General features: G+C 45.1%; 1 protein-coding gene across 7 annotated transcripts in view; it reads right to left on the bottom strand.

Annotated features, from left to right (window-relative positions):
• Nucleotides 1-25,665, bottom strand: part of LOC309364433 (inactive serine/threonine-protein kinase TEX14-like) — a 33,911-nt gene that overhangs the window by 2,845 nt on the left and 5,401 nt on the right. For 5 of the 7 annotated variants that reach the window (XM_081901698.1, XM_081901702.1, XM_081901703.1 and 2 more), the window contains 15 exons: nt 25,135-25,277; nt 23,876-23,936; nt 23,659-23,789; nt 19,724-19,840; nt 19,492-19,615; nt 19,241-19,413; nt 19,012-19,160; nt 16,404-16,594; nt 15,320-15,434; nt 13,694-13,788; nt 12,434-12,583; nt 9,893-10,100; nt 8,360-8,439; nt 8,182-8,255; nt 6,119-6,186 (listed from right to left, as the gene is read on the bottom strand). In XM_081901698.1, the coding sequence (XP_081757824.1) occupies nt 6,119-6,186; nt 8,182-8,255; nt 8,360-8,439; nt 9,893-10,100; nt 12,434-12,583; nt 13,694-13,788; nt 15,320-15,434; nt 16,404-16,594; nt 19,012-19,160; nt 19,241-19,413; nt 19,492-19,615; nt 19,724-19,840; nt 23,659-23,789; nt 23,876-23,936; nt 25,135-25,277 (1,879 nt within the window). Of the gene's footprint in view, nt 1-6,114; nt 6,187-8,181; nt 8,256-8,359; nt 8,440-9,892; nt 10,101-12,433; nt 12,584-13,693; nt 13,789-15,319; nt 15,435-16,403; nt 16,595-19,011; nt 19,161-19,240; nt 19,414-19,491; nt 19,616-19,723; nt 19,841-23,658; nt 23,790-23,875; nt 23,937-25,134; nt 25,278-25,665 lie in introns of all 7 variants that reach the window. The other 2 variants (XM_081901699.1, XM_081901700.1) reach the window with 2 other exon arrangements.

Consider the following 25,665-nt stretch of genomic DNA (forward strand, 5'->3'; position numbering starts at 1 on the left):
TTTATTTCTTCTTCTTTTGGTTTAAAATAATATGGAATTTTTGCCTGCTTTTTCTTTGGGGCAGGGGGTTCAACAGCTTGTACTTGAGCTAAAGGAATCCCCAGTTCTTTGTAATTCTGTCTTGTAAGTACCATTTGAGTTATCTTCTCTAGCCGTGTGCTAGGACCTTATTCAAAAGGAGCTCAGAGGTTGGAATTTGCCTCAGATAGCCTCAAAATAGCACTCAAATAGCCTCAAAATAGCACTGGATGGCCTTGGAAGATTTGAATAGCTTCCGCGGGATACAAAGGGCAGATAGAAAAAGGAAAAAAGAAGCTCCGGAGGGGAGAGGAGAAAGGGGAGGTTTAAAATACCTCCTGGTAGCTCCCGGATTCTTTATCAGGCTAAACTTTGATTTTTCCGAGTGTCTTTCTGTATTGTTGTTATTATTCTATAAAAAGCTCCTACTCACTCTGTTGAGGCTCACAGAAGACTTACTGCCGGCGCCATCTTATCTCCAGCTCCACCCCTTAACAAACTACATCACACAAGAGCTCGACATCCAGATCTGGGCAGTTTTAATTACATAATGACAGGGTTGTACAAAGATCTGTTGGAAGAACATCAAACTCAGCTAATTAAAGAACTGGGGCCAATTAAAAACTTTCTTTCAGAATGTTTGGGTTTGCTCACCTCCCTGATTGAACTAATCAGGAGGAAAGAGGACTGCCACTTTCACAAAGAAGCCAGCAATAAGCCAAATGGAAATAAAATCCAGCCCAACATCAAAGAAAGGAAAACAAGCAGAGCCAAACTAGTCCAAGGGAAAGTACTGGCCACTAGGAAACCTTCCTTAAAGGGAAAGAGACCAATGCATAAGAAGAAGCCGAAGAATGTGAAGATAGGCCGAAAGGCTAAGCTGCCCTCCTGGACGGGGAAAATGAACTTCTCAAAGTTATTCAAGATTTTGGAGAACTCAAGCACAAAGAACCCCAGCATAACAACGCCAAATAAGAGTCAAAGCCCAAACATTTTAAATAAACGTCAGGTGGCTAGCCCTCCAAGGCAAGTAAAACAATCGCTGCCCCCTAGTGGCAAACTAAAGAAAACTCCAGACCCAAAGCAAGAAACTCCCCAGAAGGGAGCACAAAAGAGCCAGAACTTAATTTTAATTAAACATAAACTAGTCCTCCTCCCTCTCTTCAAGCATGGAGGCCTTTCCACACCTGCACAACAGAGAATTTATATACTTAAGAAAATTGACTTAGTCATCAGAGGCCTTATTCCAGCAGAAAATATTGTTAGCGTGAAATTTCTTCCTTTTGATAAGGCCCAAAACAGAGTCGTGGTGACCTTTAAGGACTGGTCGGTAACTAAACAAATCTTGGACAAGAGGGACAGGCTCCAGAGGGCTGGCCTGTTGGTGACCCGCCTATTCGAAGAGTCTGGCGTTCCACCATCCCTCTTAGGAACTCGCAAAGACAAACTGGAACATACTGAGCAAGGGTCCTTGAAACTAAGACAGGAGATGAGACTGCCTAATGAGGGGACGGATAACTTCTATCCAGAAGAAAAGGCATTAATAAATCAGTTTGGATTGTTGCCTTTCCTTGCCCAATCTGAGATCTTGAGAAGATTGGAGACCCTTAGAAATAAGCTAACAGAGATGAATGCTCAGGAAAAAGTAAGAGAGAAAGAACCGGCAACGGACCAATTAAAGAAAGAGAACCTCTCTGAAAAAGCCAAGACAGACCCCATGAAAGATTACTCTTATAATACCTCTGCAACTGCAGAGATAAACCTGTTAACAACAGATCTAACACAGTGCGCAAGGGATAAACTACCATCTAAGAAGGAAACCATCCCTATGGCAACCATGAAAGACTACCTTTATAATACCTCTGCAGCTGCAGAGATAAACCTGACAGCAACAGATCTAACACAGTGCGTAAGGGACAGCAACAATCTACCATCTAAGAAGGAAACCATCCCTATGACAACCACAACGCGCTCTTGGACCAGCATGAGATACCTGGATGAGGATGAACTTGGTATCAGTCAAATAGAACACCTCAAGGTAGATTCGCCAAAAAAAGGAGTACTGATCACTAATGTTAGCACGCTGCACCCTTCAATTGATTCCATTGAGTACCTGGGCGATAATACATCTATGGACATTGCCAAAATGAACGAAATTCAACCAATAGATAAAAAGATAGGCCCTAAAAATCTTTCAAAGGCAAATTGACTAAGATCAACTTTTGGCAAGACAACGTGCAACCTTGCCTTGCTAACTTGGAATATTGCAGGTTGGCAAAAGAGGGTTTCTGACCAATCCTTTGCTAAATATATCCAGAGACATGACATTGTGTTTCTCCAGGAGACCTGGAGCACAAGTGAAGTGGAGTTAAATGGCTTTTCTGCGTTCTCCCTCCCAGGTCTTTTAAGTACTAGAGGGGGGCGAGTTAAAGGTGGGTTAGTTACTTTAATCTCAACAAGGCTAAGGGCCATATTTAAAAAACTAGACCCACTAGACCATCTGGCCACAGCTGTGCAAGTACAGTGGAGAACCCACAGCTTGCTGCTGATTAACGTATACCTACCCCCACAAAGAGAGAAAAGACTGATAAGAAATACTTGGGCTCAGTTAGAACAGTATCTTGACAAACTATCAAATCAATTTCCTGATGCCTCTGTAGTGGTGGCAGGCGACCTAAATGCCAGAACTGGACAATCTGATGAGGCTTTGTATGCCCATTTCCATGAAACAGCCCCCATTATAGAGGAAGCCCACTCAATACCAGCTAGAATCTCAAAGGATAAAGGCTGCAATTATGCCGGCTTATGCCTATTACACTTGGTCAACAAGTTGGACTTGGTTATACTAAATGGCCGTACAGAGGGGGAGAAGGTCGGAGAATTCACATTTATATCTAACAATGGTGCCTCCACAATTGATTATATAATCGTGTCGTATGATCTTCAAAACAAAGTTCTGGAATGCAAAGTGGAGGAGCGCTTAGACAGTGACCATCTGCCATTAAGTGCACTCGTAGCTGCGGGAAAGGATTTATCCTGCGCTGAGAAAATCGAACATTCGAGCCCTACAGCTTTGGAGCTCAGATATTCTCGTATCAGATGGACAGATGAACTGCATAAGGAAATTTCAAGTAGGCTATGCTCAAAGGAATTCCTCACTAAGAGAGAAAACCTTATAACTTCCTCAAGCCATGAATTAAAGATAAATTTATTTCAGGAGTTAATTTCACTCCTTCAAGATTCCCTGAAGGAAAAAAGGAACAGGTCAAGTAGGCAATCCTCAGTATATAAAAACTCCAAACCCTGGTTTGATCAAGAATGTCAGGACATGAAGCTAAACTTACTGAAAAAATACAAGAATTATAGATCTGCCAATTTACCCCAACTCCCCACGGTCTGGTTTGAAGATAAACGAAATTATAAAATCTTGATCAAAAACAAAAAAATCCTGGCACAGAAAAGAGAATGGAAATGCCTAATAGATGCATCCAGAGAGAGAGATTCGGCCGCCTTCTGGAGACTGGTAGCAAATGGAGTGCGATCTACCTCCTCAGAAGTGGAGTATACTATACCTGCAGGGACTTGGGAGGCATTTTTCCAATCTTCATATTCAGCTCTGCCTTTGACACAGCCACTAATACAGTGTGCGGCAGGTGATGAGTGGCCTCCGGTGTCGGTTGCGGAGATCAGGAGACTTATTCAGGCACTCAAACACAGAAAAGCCCCGGGAGCAGATAATATCTCTCCTGAGCTTCTCAAAGCCAATATTGACTGGTGGGCCCCAGTCCTTGCCACCCTATTCACCAGCATAGATCAAACAGCAATAATACCAGAGGACTGGGGATTGGCAATTATCGTTCCCATATTCAAGAAAGGCTGTAAACTTGATCCAGCCAATTACAGACCAATCAGTCTCTTAAGCATCATTAGCAAACTTTATGCAACTCACTTACGTGAAAAGTTTGCGGACTGGCTGGAACAGGAGCACATCCTAAAGGAAGCCCAGGCTGGTTTCAGGGCACATAGATCAACTCTAGACCAAGGACTGGTATTGCAACATCTAGTGGAGAAATACACCTCAAAGAAAGGAGGCTCCCTCTATGTAGCCTTTATAGATTTCAAATCAGCTTTCGATTTGATACCCCGGCACAGACTTTGGGAAAAATTAAATGCCACAAACATCGATAGACGTCTTTTGCTTCTTATCCGTAGACTACATGAAAATACTCGGATCCGTGTTAGATGCGACCGTTATGGGAACCTATCAAAGGAAATCCAAAGTTTCCATGGTGTCAAGCAAGGCTGTGTTCTTGCCCCTATTCTATTTAACTTCTATATAAACTCCTTAGTCGGAAAGATGGAGGAAGCAAGTACTCATCCCCCAAACCTAAATAATATACCAATCCCAGTCCTTTTGTACGCAGATGATGCGGCACTTATTTCCTTCTCTTGTGTGGGTCTAAGAAAACTTTTACGAGCTCTTACAGAGTACTGTGAAGCTGAACACCTAATAATAAACTACACTAAATCAAAAATTATGGTGTTCTCCAAGAGAAAACTCTGACATAAATGGAAAATTAATAACCAACCTATTGAGCAAGTAACATCTTTTAGATATCTTGGAATAATTTTTGATGAGAAGGGATCTTGGTGCCATCAGATTAAGAACTCCATTGTAAATGCGCAAAGATCTTCCAGAGCTATCATAAGATTCTTTTACAGAAAAGGAGGTCAATATGTTCCTGCTGCCTCCCAGGTCTTTGTTGCAAAAATACTTCCACAATTGATGTATGGCACCCAGATATTTAATTGTCAAAAACTCAAGTCCCTGGAATCTGTACAAACTAAATTTTACCGCTCCCTACTAGGGTTACCTACCTGTGTCTCCAACACAGCCATCAGGCTGGAGGTAGGTCAACTCCCTATTAATGCCAGGATATGGATCCTGAAGATTCACTTCTGGCTAAAACTCATATTTTTCCCAGTGGGAGTGGCTCCATTGACTCTACTAGACCCGTTCCAGTCTAAATGGAGATTGTCGCTTTATGAAAAATTGAAGGGCCTGGGGCTTTCCCCACAAGAACTTATAGCCTCAGGTTTTGAAAAGGCTAAAAGGATGGTGAGCCAGCGAATAGGAGATGTAGAGCTTCAGGACCATATGAGCAAGATAGATAAATATCCAGCTATCCAAGATTATGGAAAAGGGTTTAATCTAACACCATATTTGCTGGATCTACAAATCGCAAAATACAGGCGGGCGTTTACCCTTACCAGATTTGATGTACTGCCATCTGCCTTACTAAAGGGCAGATACGAGGGCACACCCTATGCTGAACGAGTTTGCCCATGTGGTCTGAAAGAGGTGGAAACGGCTTCACATGTGTTGTTACACTGCGACCTTTACGGGGATATTAGGTCACTGTTTATCTCCCCTATCGTTCAGAAATTTCCAGGTCGATCTGAATCTCAGCGGCTGAAAATCCTACTAGGAGATAAAAACCCAGAAGTAACACTGAAAGTGGCCAAATTTTCTGCGGCTGCGATCAAGCGGAGGGCATTAGCTGTAAAAAAGTAAAAGACTTGACCCCTGGACAAGCCCCCCCCCCATTTTTTTAAGTCTATACATATACTGTAGTGCATATATGTGTGTGTGTGGGTGTGGGTGTGGGTGTGTGTGCATATGTGTATTGCTTTTATGTATAATTTTACAATTTTTAATTGACACCGTTATTCCCTTTGTAAACTATTGTTGCTTTTTATGTTTTTTCTGGTCTATGACCGTAATAAATTCATTCATTCAGTTTCAGGTTAAGAACAGACCTCCGAAATGAATTAAATATTTAACCTGAGGTACCACTGTACAACTGTTTCGATACATAAACAAATAACTTATTTCACTACTCTGCCACATATTTAGAACAGTGGATATATATGTGCTTCGTCCTTCAGTCATACACGCCATACATTTAAAGTACATGTGAACTGTGGTTGGTTAAGGATGCTGGGAACTGTAGCTGTGAGGCGCAAACTGAAGTTTGGGGGGAGCCGGCGCTATAAATGTGCTTTAAAAGTATGTATGTACACAGACTGCTCCACCTACTTTGGCTCACAGTGGGAGAATCGCCTTTTCCTTGCAGCTCCTGGATGATTTCCTGAAGGAGGTCCAACCTGTGGAGGGATGTGCAAGATGTATTTGAAACACAGTTCCATGTGGTTTTTTTTTTTTTTAAAGAAATGAGAGAAACGTAAGGCAGAAGTAACTTCCAGAATGTACATGCCTGGTTTTAGAAACGAGTTCAGAAGAGTAATTACCAACAAATGAAAGTAGGAGGAAGCAATACTGTCAGGGCTTCTTGGTCTTGTAGTGCTTTATTTTTTATTTTAATGCTGAAAAATCTTTCTAGGCAATGGTGCAGGTGGAGCGGGATGTGTGTGTGTGTGTGTGTGTGTGTGTGTGTGTGTGTGAGTGAGAATACTCCTGGGTTTTATTGCTAGCACCAAGGTGGTGCAACTTCCTGTCCCTACAAAACAGGGCTGGCCATGTGATAACACACCCTGCTTCCTATAAAGCAGTGTTCCCCAACCTTGGGCCTCCAGCTGTTTTTGGACTACAACTCCCATCATCCCTCGCTAGCAAGACCAGTGGTCAAGGATGATGGGAGTTGTAGTCCAAAAACAGCTGGAGGCCCAAGGTTGGGGAACACTGCTATAAAGCATTCCAGGTCAGCCTTGCTTGTGAGTAACCAGGATATCCTGCTGTCAGGCAGGTGTCCCCCCCCCCATGAGACGGCTCCAGTAGTTAATTATTTCTGATTTATTGGTAAATCACAGAGCCCCAATCGCAGCTCAGCTAATTCAGTCCTCCTCCAACATAAGCGTCGCCGGAACTGAGCTCCACCCCCTTCTCCCCCAACAGGAAAACCCCCACTTTCTTTTCCTGTTAATTTCACGCTTCTCGGCCAATCTCGTGATCCTACAAGATTTGAGAGATGGCACTCCCTGTATCCCTCTCTGAGCTTAGCCTCTGTGTTCTTTCTCCCTGCGTCTCGGTGTGTACAAAGTTCATATTCCTGTGGCCAACTGCTTCTTCCCCTTCACTCAGTAATTTCTCATTCCTGCCCCCCTTGTCTCTGTCTGCTGTCAAAGAGGGACTTACTCTGACACTTGCTGCTCTTTCCCCTGTGAGAGCCTGTGTCTTTGCCACCCTGACCCCATCTACTTGAGAAGACCTGGGTCTGACGAAGCCACTTGTCTGTCCCTTAATTTGATTTGAAACAGGGCCTAGAGAAACTGTGGTCCTCTAGATGATGTTGGATTCCAACCCACGTCAGCCCCAGCCACCAGGCCAGTGACCAGGAAAGATGGGGGCACTGTGGCCCAGCGAGATTTGGAGGGCCTCAGGTTCCTCACCCCTGATTTAAAATATTAAAACGAAAAGAAACACATTTGTCCCTATACTGCTGAGAGTTCAGCGCAAAGCCAAGACCTCCTAAAATTTTAAACGCCGGGGGGCGGGGGGAATGTTTATGGGATAAAGATTTGACCATTAAATCCTAAATCCTCTGGAACTGATCACGGAAAGAGGAGAGGGAGGGGAAGTTCTGTTGTGCAGCCAGAAGTTACTGCAGTGGCAGAACTGAGTTTAGCAAGATACTGCCCTGCTATGTACTGAGTTGAATAGGATCCAGAATGCAGCAGTCTGATTGGTCCACAGGAGCCACCCAATCCAGCTCCAGGTGGAAGGGAATCCGCAACCTGATTGGCCTACAGGAGAATCCTGGAATTAGCCAATCACGTGGGGCCCATTGTGTAAATAATGTATATAAGGCAGACATTCTGGGGGAACTTCCATTCCTCCTCACCACTATGAGCTGAATAAAGAGCATGAAATCCACTCTCGACTCCCAGTATATTTCACGCCCCTAAAGGGTGCAGGAACCCTGTGCCTTCTTCCTTGGGAGAAAGTCCCATTGAATCCACTGGGATTCACTTGCATAGGATCGAAATCCAGCAAGAACATACCAACTGGAAGATCAACTGAGCCACGGATTTTAGGGAAGTTGTGAAAATGCCTGTGAAATAAGAAGGCGCATTGCTTATCAGATCTATCAGGTAACATGCGCTGAAAGCTCAATCCTGTGTGAAAATGTTCAACCCACGTACGTTTGCAAGCAGCAAGGTGGTCCTTCAGGGGTGCTCTCTTTCCTGTGGCAAATCTCTGCAGAGACAGGATTTCGCTGTGGAGGAAAATTATTACCGTTAGGGAATGGTTAGGATTCCATAAGGGAATGACACAGGGAGCTGGCAGCTTTCTCCTTAAAAAAATAAAATAAAATTCTACCTGTTTCTTTTTCCTAGCCTTGGCTGACAAATCAATGAGGGTCTGCAGGGAGCGGTTTTGAGTGTGATCCTTGCACTTTTCTGCAGGTGGAGACAGGTGCACATTAATCTTAAGAATGTAAACGGGGACAGGGAGGCAAGAATTTGGTATGGCATAATGTAGACCATGAGCAACATCATTTGACTGCTTGGATATAGAATCTAGCCCATGGGTAGGCAAACTAAAGCCCAGGAGCCGGAGCCGGAGCCGGCTCAATCGCCTTCTAAATCCGGCCCGCAGACGGTCTGGGAATCAGTGTGTTTTTACATGAGTGTAATGTATCCTTTAGGGCTGCAGGTGGCGCTGTGGGTTAAACCACAGAGCCTAGGACTTGCTGATCAGAAGGTTGGCGGTTCAAATCTCCATGACGGGGTGAGCTCCCATTGCTCGGTCCCTGCTCCTGCCAACCTAGCAGTTCGAAAGCACGTCAAAGTGCAAGTAGATAAATAGGTATCGCTCCGGCGGGAAGGTAAACAGCATTTCCGTGTGCTGCTCTGGTTTGCCAGAAGCGGCTTAGTCATGTTGGCCACATGGAAGTTGTACGCTGACTCCCTCGGCCAATAAAGCGAGATGAGCGCCGCAATCCCAGAGTCGAGTGGACCTAATGGTCAGGGGTCCCTTTAGCTTTAATGTGTCCTTTTATTTAAAATGCATCTCTGGGTTATTTGTGAGGCATAGGAATTGGTTCATCATTTTCCCGAAAAATATAGTCTGGCCCCCCACAAGGTCTGAGGGACAGTGGACCAGGCCCCCTGCTGAAAAAGTTTGCTGACCCCCTGACCTAGCAGGTTCAAAACTGAGGCTGGGAAACAGCGATGTTTTGTAAATTGATGGCACAGCTCAATACACAAAAGGCCAATTCCATTGGATCGAGATTTTGTGGCAGATAGGCTGTAGTTTAAAGGTACGATGCATACTCTGTATGCACGAAAAAGCTTTCCAGACAGTTCACAAAATCCCTTGCTAAGATATCTCATGTGGCCCTGTTAGGAAAGACCTCTCCCTAAAACCATAGAAAGGTTCTGTTTGTTAGAGTGTATCAGTTCAACTCTATATTACTTCCCATTTGCCACTGTGGGGTATAGACATTTCTATATTATAGATGATAGATGATAGATAGATAGATAGATAGATAGATAGATAGATAGATGATAGATAGATAGCTTTCATTTATCTAACCATCTATCTATGCAAATAATTTATTTCACAAAAATTATACACCACTTGATTGTGTAAAAGACCCTCAAAATGATTTGGATTTTGCCTCGTCCCTCAATAATTCCTACTTAGATTGTAACCTTAACAGTAAATCTTTCCATGCTTTGTTTAGTTTGCTGGATCCAGACCCTTTTAAACCACAAAATATAATTTGGACAGCCCATCTCAAATGTTTTAAGGTTAAGGATCTACAGCTGGAGGAATCCACTGCAGGGGGTTAGACTAGATGATCCTCAGGGTCTTTTCCAACTCTTCGATTCCACGATTCAAGCTCACCCAGTGCTACTTGCTTAGGCAAGGCTCCATCGCTGTGGCAGCTTCGGCCTGGTGCCCCCTGCTGGCCGACTAAGGATTCTAGCATGTGGATGCCCGAAGCAAAGCGTTTCTCAAGATTCTCCAAGGAGGCCTGGGCCTCTGCCAAGAGACAGGCCGAATCCTGCAGACTGCTCACAAACGCTGACTCCTGCTTGTCAACGGAGTCTCCCTAAAGGAGATAACAAAACTGTGAGGAGAGCAAATTTTGGGAAGCAGGGAGAAGGATATGCTAGGATGAGAGGAAAGATCCGTATTGTTAAAGCTATGGTTTTCCCAGTAGTGATGTATGGAAGTTGAGAGCTGGATCATAAATAAGGCTGATCGCTGAAGAATAGATGCTTTTGAATTATGGTGCTGGAGGAGACTCTAGAGAGTCCCATGGACTGCAAGAAGATCAAATGCATCCATTCTTAAGGAAATTAGCCCTGAGTGCTCACTGGAAGGACAGATCGTGAAGCTGAGGCTCCAATACTTTGGCCACCTCATGAGAAGAGAAGACTCCCTGGAAAAGACCCTGATGTTGGGAAAGATGGAGGGCACAAGAAGGGGATGACAGAGGACGAGATGGAAGGACAGTGTTCTTGAAGCTACCAGCATGAGTTTGACCAAACTGTGGGAGGCAGTGGAAGACAGAAGTGCCTGGCGTGCTCTGGTCCATGGGGTCACGAAGAGTCGGGCACGACTAAACAACTAAGCAACAACAACAACAGTGCTATTTTTCTAGAAAAAGAGGTGCCAGAACTCATTGTGAATGAGACTCCCCACTGGCGGCCATGGCGGCCACCTGAGAGATGCTGGAACTGACTTGCGGCTGAGGGGAAAAAAAGTCCTGGGTGCGATACAGCTAACTGAGGGGTGCAGGCCAAGAATGAGGGAGCTTTGAGCAAGATCTTGATCTCATTAAGGGAACTTTAATCAATGAACTCAGTAGACTAAAAAACTTTTTAGTCACCAAGAAAGGCATTCACAATCAGGCAAAAACTGTAATTATGTTCACATAAAGCTGGAGCTGGCAGGTACGATTTTCGAAAAACCATTCCCCCTTCATTCACCTCAGAGGGAAGGTCACTTCTAATAAGATCTGGCTGAGACTTATAGATGCACCTTCCAAATACAAAGTTATTTCTTCAAAACTACGGTTTCAACGATGCAGCTCGATAAACACTCAGTGAAAACTCCTTTCATCAGTGGAAAAAAGCCTTTTTATAAGAATGAAGTGGCAGCATTGAGTCTTATACCAGGGGTATAACCCCATTTCGTGTGGGGGTTCTGTTCCCGCCCCCCTTGCGTGTCAGCTGAGTGCTAATAAGCACGGCCTGCAATTTCCGCCCTGCCCCTGCTCTGCCTCCGTCTTCCAAAAGGAGAAGGCGATCACGTGTCAATTGCATATCGAATGTGAATCATTTCAGCATGGTTGCAAATGTATAGGCCTCTATGGGTGCAGGTTGGAAGGGATGTGGGTTGGAAGTGCGGAAATGGTTAGGAACAGATGGGAAAAGCACAGAAACAGAAGAGGACAAGACATAGCTCTAGGGTGGGAAACAAGAGATATGCATAACAGGGCAAATACTAGAGGTTTGTTGTTTTCTAGTCGTTTAGTCATGTCCGACTCTTCGTGACCCAATGGACCAGAGCACGCCAGGCACTCCTGTCTTCCACTGCCTCCCGCAGTTTGGTCAGACTCATGCTGGTAGCTTCGAGAACACGGTCCAACCATCTCGTCCTCTGTCATCCCCTTCTCCTTGTACCCTCCATCTTTCCCAACATCAGGGTCTTATCCAGGGAGTCTCTCATGAGGTAGCCAAAGTATTGGAGTCTCAGCTTCAGGATCTGTCCTTCCAGTGAGCACTCAGGGCTAATTTCCTTAAGAATGGATGCATTTGATCTTCTTGCAGTCCATGGGACTCTCAAGAGTCTCCTCCAGCACCATAATTCAAAAGCATCTATTCTTCAGCGATCAGCCTTCTTTATGGTCCAGCTCTCACTTCCATAAATCACTACGGGGAAAACCATAGCTTTAACAATACGGACCTTTGTTGGAAAGGTGATGTCTCTGCAAGGTGATGTCTCTCCCTAACTAGAGGTTAGGGAGTCTTATAATCACTAGTGAGCTGAGTTGCCTATTAAGAGAGTCCTAATAATGGAAAAGACCCTAATGTTGGGAAAGATGGAGGGCACAAGAAGGGGACAAAAGAGGACGAGATGGTTGGATAGTGTTCTTGAAGCTACCAAACTGCGGGAGGCAGTGGAAGACAGGAATGCCTGGCGTGCTCTGGTCCATGGGGTCACGAAGAGTCACACCCGACTAAACGACAATAATGGGAAAGTGAAAGGACAACTGGTTGGGGTTTTCTTTGTGTGTGGGGTGTCACACCTGTGGGAAGTTGGTTAAAACAACATGAGGATATATTGGATTTAGCAGCCAGTGTTTCCTGTGATCTGGTTTCAGGGGCCTGCAGATCAGGGCTGATGGAGCTTAAGTGAAGCACAACAGAATCTCACCACATCTGCAGAAACCAGGCTCCTGTTATCTGACTCGGCTGTGTCCTCTTCACCGCTGCTCGCTGGTTCACAGGTGCTCTCAGAGTTTGATCTCTTGTGCTCTCCCAGAGAGGATTTGCAAGGGATATTTCCCTGCTGATCATTTTCCTTCTGCAAGAAAGCAACATTGAACCCACAGGGGTGGAGTTTAACCAGACATTGATTATTCCTCCCCTTGTTTCTTAGGCGGCGCTATGCAAATAAACTTTACCAGAGGCCCTGTTAGTGGGAAGAGTCCCTCCTCTTCAATAATTGGACATGATGTAGTTGAGAAAAGTAGACTTAAGGCTTCCAGGAGGCATCATTTTCCATCCCACCCCATACTCAGCACACGCAGCACCGTTGCCATTCTGCTGCAGTTCATCTTCTGCCAAAACCGACATTATTCGCCTTGCTGTCCACTGTGACAAAATTACGTAGCTTACGTAATTTGTGTAATTAATTGCACAAACTGTATTGTCATTATATTATTCCATCCCGTTCATTTCAGGGCAAAGGGAAGCCAATGCAAACTTATGCAATCAATTACACTTCTTTCAGGGACTGAAAGTAGCAACAGTGAATGCTGACCATATTCATTGGACTGACTTTTGTTCCAGACATGATCCGAGTAAGCGAGCATTGGCAATTTCCACTCCTGTTTTGTCAGAATTGGAGCTGCCATACGTGCGGAAATAGTGACTGGGCGGAATTTCCGAAAATCGGCAAAAAAGTGTGGGGGGGGGAGCCCAACAACTTTTGTGTCCAGATTTTCACTTTTTGAAATATGGCGACCCTATCAGATTTATCCACTATGAACACAAACTAATGGTAGAGGTTAGAGGTCAGAGCAGAGGCAGAAAAAGGTGGGTGCGGCCCACCCCACCCAGGGTATCATCCCTGTTGGGGGATGACATTGCTGTGAGTGGCGCCCCCCTGGGACTCTCCCCACCACTGGCGCCTCCGCCCAGGATGCCCGCCATTGCACCCCCTGGGATGCTCTGCTGGTGCACTCCCGCGGGTGGCTAGCCCCACCCCCTCAGACCACTCTGGGTGCTGGAGCAGCTAGCTCCGCCTTTTGGGTCAGGGTCCCTCTTAGCCTATGCTATGACAGCCCATCCTAGGGAATCACATGGTGGGAGCAGCTTGTGCCAGAATATGGTCCTCCACAGGAGAAGAAAGGAAAAAGTTCCAGAAGCTTCAAGAATGCAGCACCATTATTCTGCCTTGGTCATCTGTTACCTGTGCATGTCTGGTTGTCTCACTTTCAGGCTGGGCATTGGGAGTGCTTTGTTCTGCACTCCGGCTGAGAGTCTCCACCTCAAAGTATGGCGGCTCTAGAGGACAAGAATATAGACAAAGACGAGAGCATATAGAACTACGAGCATTTTTAGCTCCTTCCCAAGCCTCCATTTCTCCCCCTTTCTTCTTTATTCAGTTGTTATTTTTATTAGTCATTATTACCAACACGCTTCTTTAGTCCAGTGTTTTTCAACCTTTTTTGGGCAAAGGCACACTTGTTTCATGAAAAAAATCACGAGGCACACCACCATTAGAAAATGTTAAAAAAATTAACTCTGTCCCTATATTGACTATATAAAAAGTAATTCTCTTGAATAGGAATCAAATAAACAAAAAGAAAGTATTTTATAGTTACTTTATTATGAAATAGTAAGTAAACAGAAATATGAAAAATTATAAAATACTTTATTTTTAAATCTTTCGAATGTTTCAATTCTTCCCACGTCACACCAGGTAACACCCCGTGGCACACTAGTGTGCCGCGGAACAGTGGTTGAAAAACACTGCTTTAGTCTACAAAATTTGCAATTCCCGCCTCACGCAAACCTATGAGAGAGAACGTCTTGCCTAACAAAGCATCAGATTCGTAGCCAAGAGCAGTGCTTTGTTCTGGGGGGATGCAGGGGTAAGTGTACCCCTAAACATTTTGTGAATCGAACAGGAGAAGAAACTGTTTTGTTTATTAAAAAAAATAGTTTATGCTCTATGAATAGTCAGTTCCATTGCTACCCCCCGATGACAGCCTCATTTCCTGTCAGTGTTTCCTGTGTGTCAGATGGAATCGAGCGTTTAATGTGTGAAGTAGGAGCTGGAATCTAGCGCGGTGACTGGTCAGTTTCGTTGTTACCACCTCCAATGGCGGCCTCATTTCCTGTCACGGTGTTTCCTGTGTTTCAGACGAAAGCAAGCGTTTAATGTGTGAAGCAGTGTGGAAAGTGGATGTGTGGTGTTTTACTGATGAAAGTCGGGAAGATGTTACACACACAACCTCGTGCCAACATGGAAGTTACAGTGAGCTGTCAGCTATGTAATATGAGGTAATGCATGTTCTTTGTACTGTTGTCCAGTTACTGTATTTATTTCCCCCATTTTGAACTATGAAATGGTGATTTCCTTGAGTCAAAATGAGAGTACCTCTAAACGTTTTTTAAGGGGAAAAAAGCACTAACCAAGAGAGTATCTGAATTTTCAAATCCATTCTGGTCACTTGTCCTCAGGATTTTGGGCCTAGTTTCACTGTTCTCTGCCCACACAGCATAAGGGCAAGAATGGTAGCACAATATGAAATCCAGCGCAATGGTTGCACTAGTGGAAGCTCGTACAACAAGATCAAGAACAAGATCAAGGCCACAGCAACCTGTTGCACACCCAGCCACAAGAACCATGCTGGCTTCCAGAACCTTCTCTTGCACAAGTCCATTCCACTACTGCAACTAGGACACCACTAAAGGACTTTGATTCAGTGCTACATTGACTTCCTCCTCCCCGTGTCTTTTTTCCTGAACCCATGAAGCAAAGCCCCGTTGTGCATCCTGGCCAGTTCCTACCGTTTGGGATCCAACTGACCTTCAGGAATTATTGGAAGGGATGATTCGTCTGACTCAGCCTGCCCTGCCCACAGACAGAGCTTCTTGGGAGTCGATGCTGCTGATGAAACGAGAGGGATGCCCCCTGAGGCATCCTAGGAAGAGAAAAATAAGACACCGTATGCTTCTGATCACGATAATTACAAGAAGGGCTACGGAGGCAGCTTGCTTATTCCTAGAGAAAAGCTTGAGGCGCTGCATAATCAGGAAGCCAGGTGCAACCTGAGCTCAACTTGTCTCATGTTTTCCTTCAGGTAAGATAGAGATGACAGTAAGGACTCCTTCAGAAGACTGGCTTATCCAGCACTCGCCCCAAGTTATCTGCACAAAGCTTACATATGGTCTTTATTAAGCAGCTATTGGGCAATACCTCAAGGACCGCCTCTTTCCATATGAACCTACCCGGACCCTGAGATCATCTTCTGAGTCCCTCCTTCATGTGCCTCCTCCTCGAGGTCCGGAGGGTGGCAACATGAGAACAGGGCCTTCTCTGCAGTGGCTCCCCATCTGTGGAATGCCCTCCCCAGGGAAGTTTGCCTGGTGCCCTCATTACACACCTTTTGGCACCAGGCAAAAACGTTCCTTTTTAACCAGGCCTTGGGTTGATCTGATTTATATCTTATGCCCTTTTAATATATTTTTTTTGGGGGGGGAGAAAGCTATGGGGTTGTTGCTTTTATTTTTTTATTATGTATTTTGTGGTTTTATATCTTTATTTTATTCTGTGAACCGCCCTGAGACCCCTGGGTATAGGACGGCATCTAAATTCAATAAATAAAATAATAATAATAATTTGCTTGCGGGGAGGTTATATGACATCGAGCTTTCACCTGCCATTCATCTCATTTTGTTGACGTATTTGTTGCCTGCCCTTCACCTTAATGCCCCGGAGCGGGTTAGAGCATCAAAAACGACAATAAAAAACCATTTAAAACAAATTTGTCCGTCTCACACTTCTCAATCTCTTTCCAAACTGAAAAAATAAATAAATCTGGTTATTATAATTTAAACAACAACAACAACAACATGGAGGCAAACTAAAGAAACACCCATTAACTCCTCACCTGCTGGGCTGCCCGCAAAACATAGCGTAAGTCGGGGAAAGTACCCTTCCGATCGCGTTCCTTCAAGGCTGTGCCACCTTTGACCACCTCATAGAGAGGCTGGGGCACACGGGCATCAGCCGGGAGAGACTGCCCTGCCTCCATCTTCTCCTTCACAGCGAGGCCATCCAAACCACCCCAAGGAACTTCCCCTGAAAAATACAGGTTGCTTGACTTGCAGGGTCATAAAACACAAAGTTAGGCAGACCCACTATAAGTCTAGAAGAGTCAGCACTTTTTTGTGATGGCACTTGCCTCATTTTTGACACCCCATTTCAACTGTTCTGTGCTGGTGCCCGCAGTATATATTTTTTATCAAGCTATGAGTACTTCATATATTTTTTTATTTTTTAAAAAAAGGACTGCCATGAAAAATATTGGGCAGGGATGTTTGAAATGGCACCCCCACCCACACTTCTTCTCCAAACTAACTCCTGCCATAGGTAGGTTACTGCATGGTGCTGATATATATAAAGGTAAAGGACTCCTGGACGGTTAAGTCCAGTCAAAGGTGACTATGGGGTTGCGGCGCTCATCTCGCTTTTAGGCCGAGGGAGCCAGTGTTTGTCCACAGACAGCTTTCCGGGTCATGTGGCCAGCATGACTAAATTGCTTCTGGCGCAACAGGACACTGTGACAGAAAGAGCGCACAGAAACACTGTTTACCTTCCCGCTGCAATGGTACCTATTTATCTACTTGCACTGGCGTGCTTTTGAACTGCTAGGTTGGCAGAAGCTGGGCAGAGCCACGGGAACTCACCCTGTCGTGGTCACCCCGATCGGCATGCCCAGCAGGCTCAGTGGTTTAGACCACAGTGCCACCTGCATCCCTTTACTGATAACACCAAGGTTGTAGGTTCGATTCGCATGTGGGACAGCTACATATTCCTGCTTTGCAGGAGCTGGACTAGATTATCCTAGGGATCCCAAATGGCTCTATGATACTATTAGTCTACGCTTCCATACTTCCCTCTTTCCCAGAGGTCAGGGAGCAGGCACTACTGGACTTTGGATTGGGGTGACTGAGTTGCGTTGGCTGAGGGAAGTGAACAACAACTTAATCCCCTCAGCCCACAGCAATCATATTAAATCTGTAACCAAAACAGTTGCCTCAGAGCTGAAGGGAGGTTCCTTCATGGGGAGAAGGAAGTAAGAACCTAAGTGAGAGCCCTTCTGGATCAGAACAAGGGTGTGTCCAGCCCAGCACTCAGTTTCCAAGGGAGGCAAACCAGGTGAGAAGTCAGCTGAGAGGACAAGGGAACAAGGAACTGGGATCCAGAACAACAACAACTCAGAACCCAAGAGGACCTGCTTAACTTCCACAATTAAAACCCACACAATTCCATCCAATCCCATTTTGAAGCCCTCCAAGCTCACATTGTGCGGCATCAAATTCCAAAAGTTAATTGTACCCTGTTTATACTTCCTTTTGTCTGTGCTGAATCTACTGTTAATCAACTTAAAATGCCCCTTTAAAATGTGCGTTTTTTGGGGGGGGAGGGTTATTGGGTTGTTGTTTTTATTTTGATTATATATTTTGTGGTTTTATATTTTGATTTTGTTCTGTGAACTTGCCCCGAGACCTCCGGGTATAGGGTGGTATATAAATTCCTTCCTTCCTTCCTTCCTTCCTTCCTTCCTTCCTTCCTTCCTTCCTTCCTTCCTTCCTTCCTTCCTTCCTCCAATTTCCCCCAGTTCTAGTTTTATGAGAATGGAAGAAAAAGAGCAATCTAGCCCCAGTGCCCACACCATGCCTCATCATATCCCCCCAGCTGCCTTTTTTCTAAGCCAAAGAATGCCAGACATTTCAGCCATTCCTCATGTGGAAGGAGCTCCAGTTCTTTCACCTCCTGGTAGCCCATTTCAGCACCTTTGCATTAGTATTTTAAGTAATTGCATATGGTCAACCTATGCTATGTATTAGATACCTCCCTCTGTTAAAAGAGCCCCTTACCCAATTCTCCTTCTCACCAACGGTCTATTGCCAAATCACCTCTCAGATCCTCTAAAAGATGGAATTCTCTGTAAACTTATTCTTCTTACCCTCTAGCCATCCTTGTAGATTAGCTTTGCACTCTTAAGGAGAAAAAATATATTCAAATAATGCAGGTCTTGGAGCTTGACGCTGAAACCTAAAAATGTTAATTCTAAAAATACAGTCGTACCTCGGAAGTCGAACGGAATCCATTCCGGAAGTCCGTTTGACTTCCAAAACGTTCGGAAACCAAAGCACGGCTTCTGATTGGCTGCAGGAATCTCCTGCAGCCAATCGGAAGCCCTGTCGGACATTTGGCTTCCAAAATTAGTTGGCAAACTGGGTTTGTGGCTCACTTCCGGGTTTGTGGCGTTCGGGAGCCAAAACATTTGAGAACTCAGCTGTTCGAAAACCAAGGTACGACTGTGGCGCCATTTTAAAGTGCTTGCTTGCTTCTCTTCTGCTAATACAGTTATAGGCCAAGGCAAACCTTTCTGGGCAATTGGAATTTCCCTGAGAACTTATGGTCAGCCGTTGGGCTCCTTGAGACATGCCAGTCTTGCCTACCACTTCCCACCCTGGCCAGAAACCAACCTGTAAAGATCTCCTGGATCACCGTACAGAAGCTGAAGAGGTCAGAGTTCACGGAAGCCGGGCGCTCTCTGATGACTTCCAAAGGCAGCCAGTTGTAGAGAGCAGGGGCTGGAGGAATAGGCTGGGCTAACCTGTTTTTCTCCGCCCTGCTGAAACAGAACTGAAACCAGTCAAATGTCCCGAGGATTCCTACTGGGGTCTCCCAAAGACCGCACTTGCTCCAACCAACCTCTGTTGCATGTGCTCGAGGTTGCTGAGCTTGGCAAGTCCAGGTCTCACCAGCTGAACTGCATGGGAGGTCACAGCCCGGTGAATATAACCCCGAGAGTGCAGGAACAAGAGCGCTTCGGAGACTTGCAGCAGCAAACGCAGTGTCGCCGAGGGAGCTGGGGAGCTAGACTTCTGCAGTGGGGGAAGAGGGAGAGGGATAAGCTTCGGAAGCGAGGAAAGGAGCCGAGCTTCCCCGACCCTCTCACTTACCTCACAGTGCAAGGCGTAGTAGAGGGAACACATGCCCACCCTCTCAAAAACGAGCTGGAGGTTTTGCAGGTCCAGAGATGGGCTCACGGCCAAGAGAAGCAGAAGGTGGGGGTGGTGGAGCTGGCTGAAGGAAACACGGAAGCCATGCTGAACAAACGGTAGTGAGAGCCCTCATAACAACAGGGCTTATCCCTCCATGATCTGAGTCCCGAAGCCCGCCAGCTGGAATTACCTGCAGTATTTTTGTTCAGCGAGGAGCAAGTCCAGGGCGCCACGCATTTTACTGCAGTGAGGATGGGCCTCGGGCTTTAAGCTTCGCACTGTGACAAACTGCCCATTCCACAGCAAGCTGGAAGCAAGGCGAAAAGGTGTCAGAACCGGGGCTACTCTCTTCAGCAATATGAGGAGCTAGAACTCACACACGTGTCATATTTTGTTGGTTCACTTAGCCTACAGCTCCTCCAAATCTCCACCACCGCTCATGTGTTCAAACCAACATCTTTCTTAACCTACACATTCCACTCTGGCTGCAAATTCCTCCAAGCGCTATATCCTGTTCTTCCATGACTTATTTTAAATTTCTGTGTAACTTGAAAGCTTGCAGGGGGCACGTAAAATGGCAATTAGTCCAAAGACTGACTTATTACTCATGTGTACGTCACACTGAGGGCCAGTGTGGTGTAGTGGTTAAGAGCGGTAGTCTTGTAATCTGGGGAACCAGGTTCGCTTCCCCGCTCCTCCACAGGCAGCTGCTGGGTGATCTTGGGCCGGTCACACTCCTCTCAGCCTCACTCACCTCACAGAATGTTTGTTGTGGGGAAGGAAGGGAAAGGAGAATGTTAGCTGCTTTGAGACTCCTTCGGGTACTGATAAACTCTTCTTCTTCTCTTTGGGAAATGCAACTTTACTCTGTGGCTTTTGTTTGACAAAGATCAGCTACCAAATTCTAATACGATCTGCCCAATTTAATCTCTTGGCACTGGTCTTCACAACAAGCCTTTCCCCTTATCAATGAATGAGTACGATGCAGGACTTCTATATGGTCCAGTAGAACGTGCAGCATGATGGATTAATGAGAGGCACAGGAGGACTTGTGTCTGGGCTCGTGAGGATGGGGCAAATGAATGAAAGGAAAAATTCAGGAGAAGTTGGCTGGGGGTTATGTGGCAATGGATGAAAGGAACATGTGAGGGAAGAGTTAAATGTGGTGAAAAAAGTCAAATACCTAGGGGTGAACATAACAGCAAAAAATCTGAGTCTATTTAAGGGTAATTATGAAAAGTGCTGGCTAGAAATTAAGAGGGACTTAGAAAGCTGGTCAAGATTGAAACTTTCCTTGTTGGGTCGAATTGCTGCTATAAAAATGAATGTATTGCCAAGGATGCTGTTTCTTTTTCAGACTTTACAGATTGTGGACAAAATGGAGTGTTTCGGGAGGTGGCAAAGAGATATCTCTAAATTTGTCTGGCAGGGCAAAAAGCCCAGAATTAAGTTTAAAATACTAACTGATGCTAAAGAAAGAGGGGGCTTTGCCCTACCAGACTTAAGGTTGTACTATGAATCAGCAGCTTTTTGCTGGCTGAAAGATTGGCTGCTTCTTGAAAACGCTGATGTTTTAGATTTGGAAGGATTTAATAATGCTTTTGGTTGGCATGCATATTTGTGGTATGACAAGGTTAAGGTACATAAGAACTTCAAGAACCATATTGTCAGGAAAGCAGTGTTTAATGTCTGGACAAAATATAAGGACTTATTAGAAAATAAGACCCCGAGGTGGTTATCACCTATGGAAGCGAAAGCAGTGAAAAGACCCAATATGGAGGTCAAATGGCCAAAATATTGGGAAATATTAGAAAGAGATGGAGACAACTGGAGATTGCAGAGTTTGGAGAGATTAAAAGATAAAGTGCGAGATTGGCTACACTACGCTCAGATTAAAGAGGTTTTTAAATTGGACAAAAAGTTAGGATTCCAGGTGGAAAAATCGAAATTAGAAACAGAACTGTTAGAACCTAAGACTAAATTACTTTCAAGAATGTATAACTTGCTGCTGAGGTGGAATACACAGGATGAAACGGTTAAATCAGCTATGATAAAGTGGGCACAGGACATTGGGTATAATATTATGTTTGCTGACTGGGAAAAGTTATGGACCACCGGTATGAAGTTTACGGCATGTAATGCCTTGAAAGAGAATATTATGAAAATGATATACAGGTGGTACCTGACCCCAGTCAAGCTAGCAAAAATATATCACCTGCCAGACAATAAGTGTTGGAAATGTAAGGAAACTGAAGGAACGTTCTTTCATCTCTGGTGGACATGCCCTAAGGTTAAGGCCTTCTGGGAAATGATATATAATGAGCTGAAAAAGGTATTTAGGTATACCTTTCCTAAGAAACCAGAGGCCTTCCTTTTGGGCATTGTTGATCAGAGGGTGTTAAAGAATGATCGAACATTATTTATGTATGGAACAACAGCAGCAAGGATACTCGTCGCTAAGTATTGGAAAACTCAAGATTTGCCCACGCTGGAAGAATGGCAGATGCAACTGATGGACTATATGGAACTTGCAGAAATGACTGGCAGAATCCGAGACCTGGGAGAGCAAGACGTGGAAGAGGATTGGAAGAAATTTAAGGACTATCTGCAAAAACACTGTAAATTATATGAATGTTAAGAAGGATGAGAGATTTGAAAATAACAGGGCCCATAAAATTAGTTGACAAGACTATGAGAATGAGTCAATATAATGAGAAAAATAAATTTTGAATAAATATTGTGTTAAAATTAGGTTTTGAGACCTAGATAAAAGTATTCAAAGTTAGGGACAAAATATTGGAAGTGTGTATTATAAGAATTGAAACAAGGTGACAAGTTGCTGGCTAAAGTTTTATAAATGTGGAATGTGAGAGCGGGAGATGTGAGGAAGTCCAAAGGATGAAGAAAAGATGGGTATGACAAGATGTTAAATTTTATGTTTGTTGTCTCTTTTTATCTACTGTCTGTTTGTTCTGTCTTTTCTCTATTGTATTAAAAAATTCTTAATAAAATTTTTTTGGAAAAAAAATAAAAAAAATGTATGGCTTCCTACAAGTGATAGGTATGACATCTGCAAATGAGGGATGGCAAAACTACAGCCCAGCCATATTTTAATGTGGAATGTTAAAAACCCATGCCGCTGTGAACTCCTTGGATAAAAACAGATTAATTTAAAAACCTGTTAGCAGCAGGGCACTGGTAGGAAATGTTTGAATGAATAAATTGGGTGAATGTATTTTTGAGGATGGAGAAAGGAAAACAGGACATCAGAAAAGTGAAATGTACATAGCTGATGAAAGGAAAATTCATGACCTCGGCGATTGCCCAAGAGGGTGGACTACGAGAGGCCGCCCTCTTAAATGCAGCAGGGGCAGACCTGGTTCAGCCCCCTCCACCTGTGACCTGATTGGCCAGTTGAAACTGGCCTTTCCGCCAGGCCATCGAGCCCAATTCAAAGTGTTGGTGCTGACCTTTAAAGCCCCAAACGGCCTCGGCGCTGTATACCTGAAGGAGCGTCTCCAACCCCATCGCTCAGCCCGGAAACTGAGGTCCAGCTCCGAGGGCCTTCTGGTGGTTCCCTCACTGCGAGAAGCGAGGTTACAGCTCCTTGAGGTATATTGGACCGAGGTCATTTAGAGCTTTAAAGGTCAGCACCAACACTTTGAATTGTGCTCGGAAACGTACTGGGAGCCAATGAAGATCTTTCAAGACCGGCGTTATGTGGTCTTGGTGGCCACTCCCAGTCACCAGTCTAGCTGCCACATTCTAAATTAGTTGAAGTTTCCAGGTCACCTTCAAAGGTAGCCCCACATAGAGAGCATTGCAGTAGTCCAAGCGAGAGATAACCAGAGCATGCACCACACAGATTGGCAACAGCTCTCCATGGTTTCAGGCAGGAGTCCCGCCCAGCCCTACCTGAACATGGGGCCTTCGGGTGCCAAGCACATCCTGCACTACTGAGATGTGTCCCTCCCTGATTCATTTCACTGTGTTCAGTCGGCTTCCCTGCGATCAGGTATCTCCCTAGAACTGGGTCTTGCAAGAACAGAACCTATTGTCGCTATTGCTCCCCCTAGATGGGAGGTGAGAACAGACAGGGCTGATAGATAATGCTGATAGCTTTACTTCTTCATGAGTGTGTGCGGTCCGTTCTGGTAACTCCAGTCTGGTTCTCCGTGACCTCGGAGCAGCTCGCTGTCGTCTGCAATGAACGTGAAGGCAGCAATCCCGGGCTGCTGGCACTTGCTTGGGCACAGCTGAAGGAGAAGGGAGGAGTTATGAGCCTAGAAACTATGGCCTCTCTACTACACTGAACCACACCCTTCCAGAGAAGTTTACTTACTTGCCTGTATCCAATAGCTGTCTCCTTGCTGCTTCCCAACCTATTGGAGCCGTCCAAATGCCTGCAACAGGAGAGGTTGGAAACAAAGCCTTGTGAGACACATTTAGGTATCGGGAGCACTGGCGTTAGGCAACCCCAGTGATTTCTACGGGAGAAGAAGTGGTCCGGAAATGCAGTCGAAGCACAAAAGACCGTATTTTGCCTGCAAACGTTCTACTGCTACTGTTGCTGTGAACTACTGCATGATTTTAAGTCTTATTTTTCAACTTGCTTTACAACTTGTTGCTCGATACTCTGTTAAGTGGGGTGAACAGGCAGAATCCTGCCTACTTCATCGCCGGACTTGCTCAAACAAGGCTTTACGGTCTAATTCCTATGCTTTTAATTTTTGTTGTTGCCCAGGGTGGGATTTTAAAACTCTGTTCAACCCACACACGTGGGGGCCTGGAGGGATAGATTGCAATTAATATATCCTCTCCTACCTCTTTAAACCCATCCCCACAGTTTCAGTAGAAGAAGGCAATACTATAAATATAGTTTCACCAAGTTTTGCAACAACAACAGAAAAGGGAACCAGGCAGAGGGCTTTCTCGGTAGTGGCGCCTGCCCTGTCGAACACCCTCCCATCTTGTCAAGGAAATAAAGAACTAGAAGACATCTGAAGGCAGCGCTGTTTAGGGAAGTTTTTAACATGTGACATTTTAATGGATTTTTAATCTTTGTTGGAAGCCACCCAGAGAGACTGGGGAAACCCAGCCAGATGGGCGGGGTACAAATAAATTATCATCATCATCATCATCTATATCTATATATCTGCTTTGATTTGTTTATGATACTGCAGAATATAGGCATTTAAATAGATAGATGGATACATAGAAAGAAAATTCCCCTTAGAGGAAGGGGGAGAATTCTACAGATTCCCCCTTCAGCTCTAAGCACCACCCCACACTGTTCAGGAAAAACTTGCTGGAGCAGCTTTTCAGGGGGCCTTGAGGCAGAAGGAGTCAGTGAAAATCACCTCCCTAACCGCTTTCTCCTTCCTCAAGTGCGAATGGAACTCGACAAAGTCTGCATCCCAACCCCACATGTTCAATGGGGACAATTACTGTGATTCCCCAAACTGCTCATGCCAAGATGTTTTATCATCATTATCACCACCACCATTCAGTTGTCTGTCTCAGTGGAGGGCTGGGTCCAAACAGAGACTAGGCTAAGGCTCCTGAAGCGTTAGAGAAGACAGGCAGCAGGTGAACCCTTACCAGGAAGTGGCAGATAAGAGTGAGGAGAGCGAGGAGCGCAGGCTGCGTGGTGATGCTGCTAGAGCTTTGGAATACATCAACAGGTCCCCGTGCTGCACCAGCATAGACATCTGGCCAAAGCACCGCTGGATGAAATCCAGGACCTTGAGGTAATGGAAAAGAGAGGTGCTAGACAGTGGAACAGCACTCCACAACAGCCGTGATTTAAGTAGAGATTTCTGCATTGCGGGGGGTGGGGGTGGGACTAGGTGTCAGGCTTCAGAGAACTGGCTTCCTCCCCCCTTGGCCATAGATAACCAGAACAAAAGAAAAGGAGGCTTCTTACCAATTAGAATCTTTAATAACCACAGCGAGAGACAATAGAACGCATCTCTCCTAGAATGGCGGTGCTCCCAACTAAGGCTTACTCCCCTTCCGTCCCTATTAATCTACGTCACTCCTAAATCTTGTAACCTGAGCTCATATGCTCTGTGCTTTCTGTTCTGCCACTTTCTAAGCTCTCCTTGACCTTGAGGAGAACAGATGGATGCT

Source organism: Podarcis melisellensis, assembly GCF_964234715.1.
Source record: "Podarcis melisellensis genome assembly, chromosome: 2".
Taxonomy (NCBI): Eukaryota; Metazoa; Chordata; class Lepidosauria; order Squamata; family Lacertidae; genus Podarcis; species Podarcis melisellensis.